Source organism: Rattus rattus, chromosome 11 (assembly GCF_011064425.1).
Source record: "Rattus rattus isolate New Zealand chromosome 11, Rrattus_CSIRO_v1, whole genome shotgun sequence".
In the NCBI taxonomy this organism is placed as follows: domain Eukaryota; kingdom Metazoa; phylum Chordata; class Mammalia; order Rodentia; family Muridae; genus Rattus; species Rattus rattus.
In genome coordinates this window covers 798,782-817,009 of record NC_046164.1, presented here as the reverse complement: position 1 = coordinate 817,009, position 18,228 = coordinate 798,782, and the positions used below count along the sequence as shown (strand labels likewise).

General features: G+C 39.9%; 1 protein-coding gene across 1 annotated transcript in view; it reads left to right on the top strand.

The window, feature by feature from the left end:
* The first annotated feature begins 16,973 nt into the window (after positions 1 to 16,973).
* Positions 16,974 to 18,228, top strand: part of Tmprss11a (transmembrane serine protease 11A) — a 38,407-nt gene continuing 37,152 nt past the window's right edge. Inside the window, exon 1 of the mRNA XM_032915987.1 lies at positions 16,974 to 17,094. Coding sequence (XP_032771878.1) covers positions 16,974 to 17,094 — 121 coding nt within the window. The remainder of the gene's footprint in view (positions 17,095 to 18,228) is intronic.

Sequence of the window (18,228 nt, the reverse complement as noted above, 5' to 3'; positions counted from 1 at the left end):
AACACGTTGCAAATTGCAGAACTCTCTGTTTAGATCCCCCCCCGCCCCGCAATATCCATATCCCCAGCACTTCAAAATCTTTATTGATTAAGGGATTTCGTTCACTTTTAAAATTTCATTTCTCTTCTTTGCAAAGGATAAGATGTAATGCCAAGTGCGTTCTTCATCTGAAATTGGGATCAAGTTCCCAGAAGCCTGTACAACCCTCTCTTCCTCTAGCTTAATAAAAAAGCAAAATATAAATTCATCTCTGGCCTATTATCTTTAGAGGAAAAGGTAGTTCTGGATAAGTGCATTACAAATCTTTGTAGTTTATTTTTTATTATTTTTGGATAATTGTTTCAGTTGACATGCTAATTCGTTAAGTCTAATCCCCGACACATCCTAAAAACCACCTTCAGAGTTAAAAATCATTAACTGGTAAATTATCAATTAAATATCTTATTTTCTATTTTTCCAGAAAAGCCGTGTGCTCATGACATGCCTTCTATATGTCTGTCAACTCACCTAATCCTCACTAGTGCATGACTTAGCCACTTGCTTCTATAGGTGGGAAAAGTAACCAGCCCAACAGTACAAGCTAATAGGAAGAAAAGGTAGGGCCTCGATGTGAAGGCAAAGCCCAAGATTAACTAAAAGGGTCTCCTTCATTTCCTCTATTTAATCAGTTTTAAGGTCATAGTATCTTGTGTTCTCTAATTCTCAATTTTAATGAAGTATTCACGTGTTCTCTAATTCTCAATTTTAATGAAGTATTCACGGTCTCATCATCTCCACATATTGATAGATAGATATAGTCCGTGGATTGAAATGAGTATTTGTGTCATTGAGATTTAAAAAGTGACCTGAAAATCATTGGTTAGTCATGCCTTCATTTCCTGATTATCTAGAATATATGGAATTATATTTCTAATAAAATAGGAAGACTGAGGATACCCAGACATACACACACACACACACACACACACACACACACACACACACACACACACATAACTTATATTCAATATTATAGAAATTTATTATCAGATCAGTATACAATCCCACATTAAGTGGTAATTTATTTGCATCTATAATATGGACTATTATTGCCTATTTATTAAATAACATCAGTTTAAATCACAGTATTTATTGGATTATTTATTCGTTACAATCCTGATGGGAGCAAACCTCTGTTTTCATGAGAAGAAAACATTGCCCCAGATCACAGTTATTCAATTTCATGTTGTAAACCTGATACAGCCATTAATATGTCTGAAATATTTGGCCAGTGGCCAGAAATGGACCCACTAATGGTAACAACCAGTAAGCAAATCTTGAATATTATTCTTTCTTGGGCTTCCACATTTGGGCTTCCACAAGGTGGTCTGGCTGCAAACAGGCAACTGGACGCTACACAGACAAGGCCTTTCCTTCCTTTAGCGGACTTCACTAGTGAAATGGTAGCACTCAGACTGGTCTCATCAAGCTATGGCAGAAAACACATGAAATCATGAACATTGGTGGTTCGCAACCTTCCTGATGCTGCCACCCTTTAGTACAGCTCCTTCTCATTTGTGTTGACCCTGAACCGTAATTATTTTCTTTGTTACTTTGTAACTGTAATTTTACTATTACAAGTCATAATGCAAGTGTCTGATATGCAGGCCATCTGATATATGACTCCGGTGAGAAGGGTGTTTGACCTTTAAAGGGGTCACAGCCCACAGGGCGAGAACCTCTTATTTATCTGAAAGCACTCTGTTCAGAGTAGGACTCAGTATATGCTGGAGTCAGTCCTTCATTTGCTCACCTAATGCTTTCACACCCAGGAGTAAGGTTTATTATCTCCACTTAACAGAGGGCAGGGAACTGAAGTAGACCGGGATGTGAAAACTTCAGAACACACACCACACCGCACCAAGCACTTCTTACCCGAAAAGTTATTATCTCTATATAAAATGCTTACAGGGGATTGTTCCACACAGATGGAGAATTTTAAAACATTTTCAGGTGTTTAGCTTTCTTATTTGTTAACAAAATGAAATTTTGTTATAGTTTTAATCTTTTAAACATTTACAAAAAAAAGTTTGCCATACGGAATTATTTTGAATCTCACAGGTCTCAAAGGTTGTAGCCCGGAGCTGGGTGTAGGAGACAGAGGCAGGGGGAATGTGTCTGTTCAAGGTCAGCCTGGACAGCACAGTGAGACTCTGTGTCAACAGTCGAGGAAAGGGTTGTAACGTGCATTTCATGAATTTAGAGTTCATGATGTATTCATCCTTACCTTCCCCAAACTCGCCATGATGTTTAAAATACTTTATTAAGTCAAGAAAGGTTGAAAAAAACACAGTCAAGTGGATAAATAGACATAGAAGTAGAATGAATGTTGACAGATAAATTTTAAAACAGCAAAATAAGAATAGAACACATTGTTACAGCTGGTTAACATCTTAGAAGTAGTTTTTAGAATATATTGTGCACGATTCTTTGACACAGGTATATGAATAGAAAGAGTTCATTCTTAGTACATAAATAATTATTCCAGCCTGAATCTTAATCTTCAATCTAACACATCCTTTTCATGCTTTAATGGATGAAAATAAAAACTGTGTCAAGTATAATGCACATAAACACTCATTAACACATAGGAATATTAAATATTACCTGTCTTTTGGAGAGTTTAGAATGTTGTATAATAAGCTTTGTTTAAGCCTGTATATTTAATTCTTTATTGACCTATTAATAGTACACATATTAAGTAATATCTCGATTTCGTTGTGTCACTTATACTACAGTAGAATGTATTTTTATCATTGATTAACTCGCACTAAAATATTCTGGGTACTTTCTGATGTTTAATTGTGTATACCCCTTCTTTGGGGCAACTCCAAGATAATTAAAATTCCTAAGCGTTTCTGGTATCAAAATTTCTTAGAATAACCTCATAATGAAATATTCTTTTTCTCAGAATGGCTGATTTCTATTGTGTAATTACAATAACAACAAATTGACTCACAGCAGTCGCATCTGTACGGTGCTGACTGTGGCTGTTTGAATAGGAACGGCCCCATAGCCTCATGTTTGAAAGGTAGGCTCACATGGAATGATGTGTTTAGGAGGTGTGACCTTGTTGTGATCAGCGTGGCCTTGCTGGAGGAAGTGTGTCACTGTGGAGGTGGGCTTTGGGGTCTCATACGCTCAAGTTAGGTCTAGTGTGGCAATCTGCTTCTGCTGCCTGAGAATCAAGCTGTGGAACTCTCAACTCCTTCTCCAGCACCATGTCTGTCCCTATACTGCCATGTGTCCCACCATGATGATAATGGCCTGAACCTCTGAAGCTGTAAGCCAGCCCCAAGTAAATATTTCCCTTTATAAGAATTGCCTTGCTCATGCTGTCTCTTCACAGCAATAAAACCGTAACTAAGACACTTACTGTGTGCTAGTCTCTTTAGATGTATTAATGCATTTAGTTTATAAATAGGTATAATATTTATTTCCACTTAAAAATGTGGAACTCTTTTTAAAAGATTTATTTATTTTGTGTATATCGGATCCCGTTACAGATGGTTGTGAGTCACCATGTGGTTGCTGGGAATTGAACTCAGGACCTCTGGGAGAAGAGTCAGTGTTCTTAACCACTAAGCCATCTAGACATTGGACTTTTGATATAGACAGGCCAAATGCCTTGCCTCCCACTGCAGAGGGCCAAGGGTGAAATATATACTCAGACTAATTTAAAAAACTGATCTATAAGTTACCAGTTAGATGCCTGTTCAATCATTCTGCATCAATTTAAGTTGCCTGTAGTTCTGTTTTATCACTGATTCAAACACTGAGCTCAACAATGTTTAATAAGGACTTTGAAGCTAAAGCTAGGACAATCAGACATCATGTTTTGTTGCTTTGGATAATCCAGAGTAAGTCCCATCTCCAAAGCCAGATGTGATGAGGAGTGAGTGAGCCATGATACAATGTCAGGAACGTCCCCTTCCATGAGCATGGAGAACATCAATGGCAGCCATGACAAAACGCTCTCTGTAGCCTTCCACTCACACTGTCATCTGACACTGTCAAGTTCCTCATAGTTAAGCCCCCTTATACCTGGTTTTGGTTTCCAGTTTGCATTCCCAAATCATCTATTCAGGGCAAATAGATGAGGAGCAGAAGTTTCTTCTGCAAACCCGAGGTCCTTCTTAGTTTCCTGAATTCATCAGAGCCTGAACTTCATTGTTCTTTCCCACAAGATAACGTTCCTTGTTCTCAACTCGCAATGATATTTTATGTAATTTCCTCCTTCTTGATTTGCCCTCAGCTCTGAGAGATGGATGAGAAAGAAACACGAGAAGGTAGATAAATCCTTAGTTTCTTCTGTTGTCAGCTCTCCTGACAACTCTTTGACATGAAGACTCACTCTGGTGAGAACACACCCACAGTCATGTCTTATGGCCCCTTCTGAGAAACAAGAGGATCCAAGAAACAGGAAGAGATGCTAGTGAAAAGTAGATACGGGAATTTTTCATTCCATGAGCTCTTTAGGTACCAGTGTCTAAGACCTAAATGGTTTGTGATACACTGTGAATCTGCTAGTGGCCAGAACATATAGAAAACTTGGTGTGTATGGGGGTGCTTCTTGTTTTACTCTTCATTTGAAATAACCAAAAGCTCAGAAAGGAAGATTCCATTCAACATTACCTAAATTGTTTTTATATTGATTGCCAAACATATTTGACCTGAAAAACCTCCCTTCTTCTTATGCCTTGGGAACATGTTTTAAAAAAGCCTCAGTGCTGTGCATGACTTATTCACTGCCTTCACAATCTTGCTCTTTTAGAGAAGATGTGTGTCCACATAAGCTATCAAGAATTAAATTATGGGCTGTGTATATGTAAGAACACTTGCTTCACAAGTATGAAGACCTAAGTACAATTCCCCAGAACTCATGGAATAAACTAGGTGTAGCCATGTCCCTCTGTTACTGAGCATGAGGAGGTACAGTAGAGACAGGAGGATGCCTGGGACTTACTGCCTATCTAGCTTAAGGTTCAATGAAAGACTTAGACTAAAATTCATAAGACAGGTAGGTAGTAGTAAAGGATACCTAACTTTCTCCTCTGACTTTTGTGCACTTTTGAGCACATACAAAAGAATTAAAATCAGAAGGTATTTGGTAGGATAGAAAAGTGTAGTCATTATGTTTCCTTTCTATGCCTTCTCTTAGTCTCCCACCTCTCCAAATCTCTATGTTCACAAAAGGCTCTGTGAATTTGAGGCAGAGGGGAATCGTTACTTTGGGAAAGCACACACACATTTAAGATCAATAGAAAAGATGAATGTGGAAAAAAACAAACTCAAATTCAAGACATAAGCACGACAAAGACTGATAGAGCTTTTGACCAATAAAACATTCTCTCCCTCAGTTCAGCAAAGCCCTCTGCTTCCATGTGATTTAAATTCCACAAATCATCCATTTGTGTAACGGGAAGCTTTTCTTGAAAAGTTAAAACCAATCTCTTAAAGGACAATTTGCTCTCCAAGAAGAAATATTCTGAATCACAGAAGTCAAAAGCAGACCCTTTGGAGAACACCTAGTGGGTACCATTACACAATTGAGAAGAAGGAATAGTGTCTAATATTCTATAGCTAGTAAAATAATTAAGGATAATATTAAATGACTATTTCAAAAATAGCTAGCAGGAAAGATTCTGAATATTTCTAACACAAAAAAATAAAACCTGCCCAGTTATAGATATACAGCAACCTTGATTTGTTCACTATTCATTGCATACATACATTGAAATATCACAGCATAGTTCATACATAGACATAACTCTGCATCATCAATTAGAGTCAAGAATATGTTTCTGAAAAGTCATGTCCTAACTGCAAACTTAAGGTATAAAAACTGGGTAAATTGTTTCTTAGGGTAATTACTACAAAAAATTCTAGTTACAAGAATGACTATAGACTTCGCAAAGGAACCAGTTAACCCAATAACCCAATAACCTTTCCAAATAATAGCTCATGTTTTTATAATTTCTATATTAAGTGGTGATTCTTAAAAGGATGTAAGGGTTGACGAGTTGACAGTAATACGTCAAAGTCATCGCAAAATGTTCCTTGCCCTTTTCACGTAGCAGTGGCTGATGACTTCTTGTAGTAAATGCTCCAAGGAAAAGATTTAGGTTCTGTAGAATTTTTTTTTCATTGAAGGTTTCCAGGCAAAGAATTCCCTAGCATTAGCATGACAGGCTGAACCACCATGTGGGTGTCAGAACTGAATCTGGCTCTACTGTGTACAGAGTCAACACTGTCAACCACCAAAATAAATTTGTCACCCTTATTTACTTAAATTAGTAAGTAGACTTACAGCATGGGAAGTTGGGCAACAATCAGTAGACATCAGATAGTGTTTACTGAAGCTCAAACAATGGTTGTATGAATATTAATAGAAACATTACCAATGTGTGAACGGGCAGTCCTATGGCAAACACATGGATATACTTTGTACTGGCTTGTTTGATGTCAAGTAAGACAAGCTAGAGTCATCAAAGAGGAAGGAGCCTCAATTGAGCAAAGGTCAGGCTGTTGGCAAGATTATGGGACATTTTATTTATCAGTGATTGATTAGCAAACCAGTAAACAGCACTCCTTCGCAGTCTCTGCTTCAACTCCTGTCTCCAGGTTCCTGCCTGTCCTGACTTCCTTTCATGATGGACTATGATATAGAAGTATAATCCAAATAAACCCTTTCCTCCCCACGTTGCTTTTGGTCATGGTGTTTCATCACAGCAATAGTAACCTTAACTAGCACCGAAATTAGTACTAGTAACCTTAACTGGCACCGAAATGAGTACTAGGGTAGTAGGGTATTGCTGTAACAGACATGACCATGCTATTTTCTAGAGGATTGTTGAAGGAATTTGGAACTTTTGACTAGAAAATCCATGAGTGTGCATGCATTGACCACATTCAGCCTGTCACCATTTTTATCCTTTCTACTCCTTACTCTTTTTCTTTTTACTAGAATTTACCTTTAAATTTTATGTCTTTCTTCCTACCTGTATGCAGCAGAAAATATACGATATTTTGTTTTAGACTGGCTTGTTTAACTGAACATGATGATCTTCAGTTTTATCCATTTCTAGCAAAAACTGATTTCATTTATGGCTGAGTGAAGTTTAGTTATGTATTCCAACGTTGGGTGCCATCTTCTATCATACTCCACCATATATTTTGAGAAAAGGCTCTCACTGAACCAGAGCTTGCCATTTTTTGCTAGAATAACTGACTAGCAAAACCCTGAGATCTACCCACCCCACCCCCCAAACCAATACTAGGCTTGCAGACATTCCATTGCTGTTCCTAGATTTTCTGTATATTTTGGGGATCCAAACTCAAATTATCATGCTTGCATGACAATAACTTTATCTATCGAATAATCTTCTATATTCCCAGCTTAATGACTAAGTAGTATTCCATTGTATCTGCTGCATAGTTCATTTATTTAGTTGTTAACGAATACTAGGTCTCTTCTGCTTTTTGGCTATTAGAGACAATGATACCATAAAAATGTCTACACAAATACCATTTCAAGTCCCTGTTTACACTTATGCATGGTGTTGTGCATTTATTTTAATTTTTTAAGGAATTACCATGTTATTTTCTATAACAGTTGCTTCATTTCTTAGTCTGAGTAACAGTATACAAAGGTGACAATTTCTTCACACCCTTGCCAACACTTGTGAGATTTTGTTACTTTTTAAAATAGTAGCCATCCTTATGGGGTGTTCTTAGTACAACACACATTTCTTCCAGATTCCACATTATGCTCAATTAGTGTGCATCTCATTATTTCACCTAACACCCAGGTTGCACCTTACTCTTAGCTGTTGTTTTTTTTTTTAAGAGAGAGAGAGAGAGAGAGAGAGAGAGAGAGAGAGAGAGAGAGGGAAACATGTTTGCTCACATTCTCCTCTGTCTGTGAGAATGACTTTAGCATATGAGCCAAGGAAAAGAATCACTGGGTTTTAGAGAACCAAAACATGTGTTTCTTTCTTTGATGAAGTAAAACCAGAATGCTTTCTGAAGTGAGTACACCATCTAGGAGATTCCTGCCAGGAATGCAGGCTACTACTCCATCTCCAAAGGTCTTTAAGTAAGGCTTAGCTCTCTACAGTTTTCTAATGTAAGTGGTCTTAACTGTGTGGACTTCATGTGTGACCTGATTTCTAATTATTGAATTTTTTGTGTGCTTATTAGCTCTGTGAATATTCCAGATTAAAGTTTTTCTTGTTCAAAAAAAAAAAAAAAAAAGAAAGAAAAAAATCCATGAGTGTTGGGAGCTCGGTGGGCTATACTGTAGGAGCTTGGTGAATATGACTGCTGAGGGCAGTGCAGACAATGGAGACCTGGCTTGTGAAGTTTCAGAAGGAAGCAAAGACTTTATTGGCCCTTTGTGTGAAGAATCTGTGCTTCCGGTCATCTAGAGCTGAAGAGTTGTCTGTGATTAACAATTGACCAGAAACACTGTTTGGTTTGGTTTTTTGTTGTTTTTTTTTAATTGAATTTTTTATTTATTTACATTTCAAATATTATTCCCTTACCCGGTTTCCCATCCTTAAACCCTCCATCCCATGCCCCCTTCCCCTTCTTCTATGAAGGTGTTCCCCACCTAGCCACTCACCCCTTCCCACCTCCCCACCTTGACATTCCCCTACACTGGAGGATCCAACCTTGGCAGAACCAAGGGCTTCTCCTCCCTTCGGTGCTCAACAAGTCCATCCTCTGCTACATATGCAGCTGGAGCCATGGGTCAGTCCATGTGTGCTCTTTGAATGGTGGATTAGTCCCTGGAAGCTCTGGTTGGTTGGTATTGTTGTTCTTATGTGGTTGCATGCCCCTTTAGATCCTTCAATCCTTTCTCTAACTCCTCCAATGGGGATCCCATTCTCAGTTCAATGGTTGGCTGCTAGCACTCACCTCTGTATTTGTCAGTCTGTGGCAGAGCCTCTCAGGAGACAGCTATACCAGGCTCCTGTCAGCATGCACTTCTTGGCATCAGCAATATTGTCTGGGTTTGGTGGCTGTATGTGCTGGGCTTGACCAGAACCACTAAAGTAAAACCTGTGCTTTACTGGTACAATAGATGCTAGTCAGGTGGGGCTGAAAAATCAGCTCATTAGGAAGAGAGCAGCAATACTGAGGTAAAATCTGGAAAGTATTTCTCAAGAGTCAGCATATAGAATCTGTGTTCCAGAGGTGGCTTAGGCTGCACCTCAAGTTTGAAGCTAAACTCGGTAGTGTCAGAGTCACCCAGATGGGATTGGGTTTGAAGGCATGAAGGGGTCACGAGGAGCAGCTGAGGCTTGGCAAGAAGCTAAGAAGACATTTGTGAATGTGCTGCCTTGGTAGCAATTAAAGATCCAGGACTGAAGGGGTCATACAGAAGTTGAGGCTTGGCATCGTGAAGAAAGTCTAGGAAAAGCTATTGGTGAAAGTGAAGCCTCATCGCAGCAGAAGACCCTGGTGTTTTGTGGATGCCATTACCATGGGATGACCACGAAGAAGAGCAGCAGTAATGGGGTAGAACCTTTCCAAGCTTTTAAGGCAACCTGTGTGTGCTGCAGAAGGTGGGGCTGGAGAAAGGACCCCGGCTGTCTGGGGAGACCAAAAGATTGTGAGTGAATCCCAAACATTGAACACTGAGATATTCGCACTATTTGAGTTTGGTTTTATAGTGTTCAAATTGTGACTCTGCTCTAGTGCTTATATATATAATACACACACACACACACACACACACACACACACACACACACACACCCCTTAGGATCATAAGGTTGAGAGACTTTTTAAAAGAGGGACTTTGGAGTCCTACAGTTTTGGAGTTTAAAAGAGACTGACGTTTTTAACTACTCAGCACTTAATGGAGTATCATACAGTTTCAGTAAATAATTGGTTTTTGCATGGTGTTCTAAACAAATGCCTAAATTATCAGTAGTAGCCAACCAGTATAGTTTCAGAACTTTATTTCATGACACCCCAAACAAGCATCTATGTATAAACAGTATGTTTCTTTCTATAAACTGTCTCAAATTACATGAAAACCTCTTCCCAATTGCTCTAACCTCCAAAAATCATAGAAGGGTGTGCTTTTGAGTCAGTCCTTACTGCAATGCACTCCAGTTCTCAGCCTCTCCACACCTACAACTTTTGCATTACAAAGAGCTTCAAAATGTTAAAAGAGGGGCAGCAATTAGGACTGAATATTGTTTTTTTAGATACAACTTTTAAAGTGTTTGAATTTGTAAGGCTGCGGGGCTTTAAAGGTTTGTAAAATGCTTTATGTTTGTTGTGAGGCCTCTATTAATCTGTGATCTCGGGAATGTACAAGAAAGGAAAGATTGTGGCGCAACAGCGATGTCTTTGAGTCAACTTGACAAAGAGTCAATTGTTCTGTATAGTTTCATGTCAACTTGACCCAAACCAGAGTAATCTGAGAGGAGGGAGCTTCAGTTGAGGAAACGACTTCACAAGATCAGGCTGCTTGAGGGGGAAGACCCAGCCCACTTGGGTGGTGTCACGTCACGCCAGGGTTGGTAATCTATAAGGACATTCTGTAAGGAAGCAGGCTGAGCAAGCCACGAGGAGCAAGCCAGTAAGCAGCACCCCTCCATGGCCTCTGCATCAGCTCTGGCCTCCAGACTCTGCCCTATTTGAGTTCTTGCCCTGACCCCCTTCAGTGATGGACTATGCTGTGAAAGTGTAAGTCAAATAAACCCTTTCTTCCCCAACTTGCTTTTGGTTGTGCTGTTTCATCATAGCAAAAGTAACTATGGAACACATTCTTACACCAATAACATATACCATTTTAGGGAGAGCAGAAAAATAACCCGAAAGAATGAAAACTCTAGAGCCCATAGACAAAATGAAAAGGTTGAAGGTGGGGCAACTAGACAGGCTGTAGGCTGCCTGTCGGGGAAGGGCTTCTTAGGGAAAAGATCTCCATGGCAGAAAGGTCAGCATGTTTTTCTACTTAAGTCATGTCTGACACACATATGAAGATACTAAGGAGCTGCATCCTCTAACCTGCTGTGTGTTTTTCAACCTGCGAGATTTAGAGGCAAAGTCACACTGTCGAGTGAATACCATTTTTCTTCACAGCCTCTTAAAAAAGCAAACAAGCCACAAACCCACCCCTCTCCAAACTGACTGCTGACGGTAATGGATGTGGTAAACTGGCTTTCGTGGGGATTACAGGCAGTGTGTTTCAGAATAAGGATCATCTGTACCAGCTTGTTCCCCAAAAGAATGCCAAGTGCCAATTATGGCAGGACTGGGATTAGCGTTAGCTCTTAATTTCTAAGAGCTCACTCTGTGTGTTCAAAAACATTGCTGGAATAAAACATTCCCTGCTATTCGCTTTACTCCAAGCCCATCTTAGAACTGTCTTCTCGTGGAGTGGCACTCTCCTACTAAGTCTTAAAGTTTAGTGCTCTCATGCTTTCTCTCTGCATGCATGCGCTCCTTATCACTAAGTCATCGTGTTTTTAGTTGTACTGAGGTCAAATCCCAAGATGATCCCCAACATCACCCTCTCTTCTAGATAGTGCTTCTTTACTTCTGAATGAATCAAATTCTTTCTAGATGGTGTAAGGGGATGGTGGTTACAGATATAATAAAGTCCACAGAAAATTTATTTTAAAAAAGGAGTTGTTATCTTTGTAGGTCTAATCAGATGACACATTAAGAAAAGCCTTGTTTTATTTTGATCTCAGTTCGGCCTCAAGAAATTGAGTTCTAGTAGTCTAGTGAACTTGGAAGTGAGTCACAAGCCACAGATTATGAAAGCAGCCCCAACCGGAATCTGGATCTCCGTCACGAGACTAGGAGCACTAGGTGTTCAGCCCTGAAAACATACATACGTATAACACTATACAGACTGAACTTCTATGTTCAGGAATATATCTATATATGTGCAAGCACATATATGTTTGCAATAATAATTAGGCCAGAAATATAATCATGTAATGCAGAAAGGCAAAAACAAAACAACAACAACAACAAAAAAAAACCCAAACAAAACAAAACAAAAAATCCAATCCACCCCATTACTTTCCCATTCTGCACAGACTCAGTCATCTGCTCGAGATCACTAAAGAAAAGTGGGGAATGGTATATAGGAGGGATTGGAGGGCAGATAAAGAAGGAAGAAATATAATTAAAATATAATTTCAAAAATAAGAATAAAAACAAACAACTTTAAACACACCATTATATATATGTATACATATATGTATATATATATATAGAGAGAGAGAGAGAAAGAAGAAGAAGAAGAAAAAGAAGAAGAAGAGGAGGAAGGAGGAGGAGAAGAAGAGGAGGAGGAAGAGGAGAAGGAGGAGGAGGAGGAGGAGGGGGAGGAGGAGGAGGAGGAGGAGGGGAGAGGAGGAGGAGGAGGAGGAGGAGGAGGAGGAAGAAGAAGAGGAGGAGGAGGAGGAGGAGGAGGAGGAGGAGGAAGAAGAAGAGGAGGAGGAGGAAGAGGAGGAGGAGGAGGAAGAGGAGGAGGAGGAAGAAGAAGCAGCAGCAGCCAGCTGTGCCACATACAGCACTGGGTATTGCTTTGGGGTGCAAGTGTTGTCGTAATTAGTTCCTCAGAGACAGAAGATGCGTGCACCTGTGTTTTCTTTGCCAGCAAAGCTGGTGAGAGAAACAATGTCTGACACAACGGTGCTTCGATTTATAAACAGGCTGGACTCCAAACTTCTGTACTAAGTGTTTTTTTGTTTGCTTGTTTTCTAGTCTGAGTGATCTTAAGCAGATAACTAACTGACTCTGTGCAGAATGGGATTGTAATTAAGTGGATGGATTTTTTTCTTTTGCCTTTCTGCATTACATGATTATATCCGTAACAGCTGGTCTCATCCAGCCTTAATATGACAGGAGGCACCCAACAAGATTGCAACTTGATATGCCATGTTTGTTTGACGTCCCTTTTCTGAAGGGAAACCGAGAAATGAATGGGGAGTGAGGAGATGTGTGGGGTGGGGAAGAAGGGACTGGGAGAAGAAGAGGGAGGGGAAACTGTGGCCAGGATGCAGTGTATGAGAGAATAGATTAATTTAAAAAGAAACGAATAAAGAAAAGTTGGTCTTAAATGAAGTGTTTACTCATGTAGGGTTAAGTAGCGATCGCTTAAACTTAGGACACTTAGTTACTCAAAGCTGTGTTGTAAAAATATAAAAATAAAAGAGTATTTGTATTTTACCTCACTAGGTCCAGCACCTCAGTGTCCCAAGGTATCTGCTAGACATCTTGGAGGAAACACATCCCAGCCACACACTTTCCTACGCTCAAACACTCACATAAAAGAACACACAACACAATAATCTTAGATCCAACTGATAAGATATAATTGCCCACTTAAACATACAAAGCCTGGTACCATCCATCCCTTGAGAACATTAATAACAACCTGTAAATACACAGAGCACAATTTTAACGTCACCTGCCATGGCTTCTCACACTCTCCTCCTCCTGTCTCTCCCTTTCTGTTTTAGTCTCCTCCTCCTCCTTCAAACTTCTCTCCCGCCATCCTTCCTTCTCCTCCAATGACAGGCCTCCTTCTATCCTGTACCTGCCCCTCACCTGTACTTTACAAATTCAATGGAGAAGTGGTTCTGGTGAAGTCACCTGAGTCCTGAGTATGTGACTAGGCAGCTGTCCTTGGGGCAGTGGAATTAACATCAAAATACAGATAACTCCAGGGCAAACCACAACAAAGCTGCATGGTGACTGTAGTCCGCAAAGGTTCTTGAAAACATATGCATTTTGTTTCATGGGTCTGTGTGTGGGTGGTTGAATGTGAGGAGGCCAGAGGTATTGTCACAGGCGGTTATGAGCTGCCCTACATGGCTGCTGGGTGCTGAACATGGTGCTGTTGGTTCTCTGCAAGAGCAGCAATCACTCTTAACCACACAGCTGTCTCCCTCCTCCCCCAAGATGCAACACTTTAAACTCTCGGTTGTCATTGTCCATTTTCCCCAGATGCTTACAGCTTCACTGTGGGATTTGAAGCGGCAAGCCTTATGGTGCTTCTGCACATACAGTGACGCTGAAGCAGTCTTTCCCATGTGTGAGCGGTGCTGCCATCTTAAGTACCTGAATAGCAGGCATGTGATTTTTCCCACAACTGCTTTCCTCTGATTGTTCTGTTCAGAGGAACTGTTGTACGAGAAGGAGATGGATAGATTTGAAAGCTTGTACGTGTTCTTAAGTTAAACATTTCTTTGCCTTTTGGTTATGGCACACTAACACAGTTCCTTATAGGAGAGTGAGTACCCACCTGAGACAGAATGTTTTCTTCAGGCTGACCCAAATCCCCATTCTCCTGGCCAGTCATAGAGAAACTCCCTCACAAACGAGCAAATATTCTACATGTATGATGGAATGGATGCACACAGGAACTCCAAGCACATTTAAGAATTCAAGTGTAACTAATTGGAAGATGGTTTGCTACTGGGAACGTGTGCCCTAGAAGTCAGATGACCTTAGTTTGAAAAACCTCCAACTTCTGTTATGGGAGGGAAATCTTTATATTTATGGACATAGGCGTCTTCTTTCGGAGGGTGGTTAAATTATGCTAAAACATCACCAGGATTTTTTTCCATCTTTATTAACTTGAGTATTTCTTATTTACATTTCGATTGTTATTCCCCTTCCCAGTTTCTGGGCCAACATCCCCCTAACCCCTCCCCTTCTTTATGGGTGTTCTCCTCCCCTTCTTCCTCCCATTACCACCCTCCCCCCAACAATCACGTTCACTGGGGGTTCAGTCTTGGCAGGACCAAGAGCTTCCCCTTCCACTGGTGCTCTTACTATCACCAGGATTATTTTATTTTGAGTTTATAAACATCAAGCCATTTAGAAAGCAAAGTCCTATCTTTTCTGTTTGAAACATCAGTTTGGTGTTGCAATTGAGCGTGTTAGATTGAACCCATCAGAGAACATACAGTACCTCATCTGCCAAGTCTTGGTTTTTGTGTTATTGTTGTTGTTGTTGTTGTTTCATTTTGTTTGTAATGAACCATTGTCTATGTGGTCTATATTCTCTACACATAGACTTCATTCCTCTCCGGTTTATTGGATGAATGTATTCTTTTAAAATTTGTATAATTACAAATTACTCCCTTCCATTTTCTCCCTCCAAACTCTTCCTTATATCCCTCTCCATTCTATCAAATCCATGGTCTCTTCTTTCGTTTATGGGCATTGCATGCAAGAACGCATGCGTATATGTATAGTCATGTATATTCCTAAATAGAACATGCTCAGCCTGTGTGCTATGGTTTGTATTCATGTTTCGGAGTTGAGCATTTGGCACTGGACAGTCCGTTGACATGCTCTTCCCTAGGGGGTTCTGCCTCTGTGTTCCTAGCTGCCCTCGGTTGTCTGTAATTTGTTGTATAGTCTTGAGGCTTGGTGGGTTTCTCCACATCTACTGTGGCGTGTCTATCTGAAATCTGTTCTTTTATTTACTATCCAGGCACAAACTATTAGACCTTTTTAAACCTCAACATTAACTTACCAAAAGGCTTCATATTTCCCCCTCAAATTAAATAACTACTATTTACTGAATGTTTACTTAGAGCAAAGCATTTCAGTCAATTCTGCGACAGAAATATGAAGAACGTCCCTTGCTCATTGTTATCAATACATGAAGATGAAGGGACAAACTAACAACACAAGGACACCAGTTACTATTACAAAACATTGTCGAAATGGATCACTAAAGTTACAGCGCCTTATTGGCAGAGTGACTTCTCTGCCAATGTCTTGCAATTCGTAAGCAATCTTGATTTAACATGCTTGTAGCTTACAGGTTTATAAGTTTACTCTCTACCAGACTCCTCGTCAGCTTTTAGTGGGAAAAGACGACCTAAACTGCTGCAGCCCATTAAGGACTTCAGCCGACTCTGTGTGGTGAGCACTAGTGCATCCGCTTGATACAAACCAGTGACCACACTTGTTCACAAAAAGTTAAGAAAGGCAGGTTTTTATTTTAATCCAAAACAGTGACAATTTTCTCTACCCATAGTTAAGAAAATACGAAGCACACATTAGCACATATAAAGTATTTCAGTCAGTGAATAGAACCAAAAATCTAATTAGGGATTTAGATGTAAATTCTAGTTAAAAGGGAATTAGAAAATCAAGTTGATTGGTGCCACAAGGAAGCATCAGACAAGAACAGAGGGTGAAACTATCTAAAAACTGTTAGTTTGGTTTTCCCAACAAGTCAATGACATTTTAACTTCAAAGGAAGCAAGACTGCTTTTGACTAAAAGAGACTTATAAGCCATAATTTCCAAGGACTCTACATTGAACTGCATAAAACAGGATCGTATCCTGTCCTGTGTAACACAACTACAAACGTTATGAAGACAAAAAGCAACTTGAGGGCAGACTGGCCATTAGAAGATATTGGAGCACTACTAATTAACATTCTTAATGCAGAGGTCAAAATGAGTTTTTATGACAACAAAAACATCATTGACAAAGTTTAAGATAAATATATTTATTTAGATTTTTCTGATTTTTCCATGATTAAAACTTCACATTCTTTTTTAAAAGGTGAATAAAAGCATATGTCTGACATAAGTTTGCAAGCCTCAGGTAGACTGCTAAGAAATGAGGGAGCACTGGAAGGGAAGGAATGGACTTTTGCAAGCCTCTGCTGACGATGGCTGCACTTGGCATCACAGGGATGCCACCAAATGTCATTAGAAGCAGAAACTAGGGGCAAGAACATAATTCCCAGATCTGGTCTTTTCAATATCTTCTCACAGGACTAAAATGACTTTAACCAAAATCAGAATAGTGTCCTCTTGGTGTTGAAAGAAGCATTATAGCAATGTGGATTTATCCAAGCACAACTAGAAGACCTGTAACTACTCCAGTGTGAGAGTAACCGTGGTGTTCCTTCATGCAGAATGGCAGGCTATGGCACCCACCACAGAGATGTGAAGTCGTGGATAATCGCCCTTCTCACCGCTCTGTCCCTGATGATGGCGGTAGTAACCATTGGACTTCTGGCTCACTTCCTTGTCTTCGGTAAGGTACAGTTGGGACTCTCACTTTGGCACATAGAACAGTGTGATCTGCATATCTGTAAATGAGATCCATACTTTTACCTGGGAATGTCCTCAGAAAATTTTAGAGTTTATTCTGTCATCTCATCACAAATAATTATTGCACTAGTCTTTTTTTAAATTTTTTTATTAAATATATTTATTTACATACACTTCAAATGTTATTCCCCTTCCTGGTTTTCCTGTCCATAAGCCCCCATCCCATTCCATCCCCTCCCCCCATTCGGGTATTACCCCCTTACTGCTCCTGGGTCAATCCTTGTATAGTCTTTGGGTAGTGGTTTAGTCCCTGGGAGCTCTGGTTGGTTGGCATTGTTGCTCTTATGGCGTTGCAAGTTCCTTCAACTCTTTCAATACTTTCTCTAATTCCCTCCAAGGGGGTCCTGTTCTGAGTTCAGTGGTTTGCTGCTAGCATTGATCTCTGTACTGGACATGCTCTGGATGTGTCTCTCAGGAGAGATCTATATCCGGTTCCTTTCAGCATGCACTTTTTAGCTTCATCAATCTTATCTAGTTTTGTTGGAGATATATATATATATATGGACCAAATGTGGGGCAGGCTCTGAATGGCCGTTTCTTGAATCGCTGCTCTAAACTTTGCTTCCATATCCCCTCCTATGGATATTTCCCCCCTTTTAAGAAGGAGTGGGAGTATCCTCATTTTGGCAATCCTTCTTGAGCTTGATCTGTGGATTGCATCTTGGGTATTTCAAGCTTTTTGTCTAATATCCACTTATCAATGAGTGCATTACCAAGTGTGTTTTTCTGTGATTGGGTTACCTCACTCAAAATGATATTTTCTAGTTCATTTCATTTGCCTATGAATTTTATGAAGTCATTGTTTTTGATAGCTGAGTAGTACTCCATTGTGTAGATGTACCACATTTTCTGTATCCATTCCTCTGTTGAAGGGCATCTGGGTTCTTTCCAGCTTCTGGCTATTATAAATAAGGCTGCTATGAACATAGTGGAGCATGTGTCTTTGTTATATGTTGGGGCATCTTTTAGGTATATGCCCAGGAGAGGTATAGCTGGGTCCTCAGGTAGTGGAATGTCCAATTTTCTGAAATACAAATATTTTTCTGAGTGCTTGTGA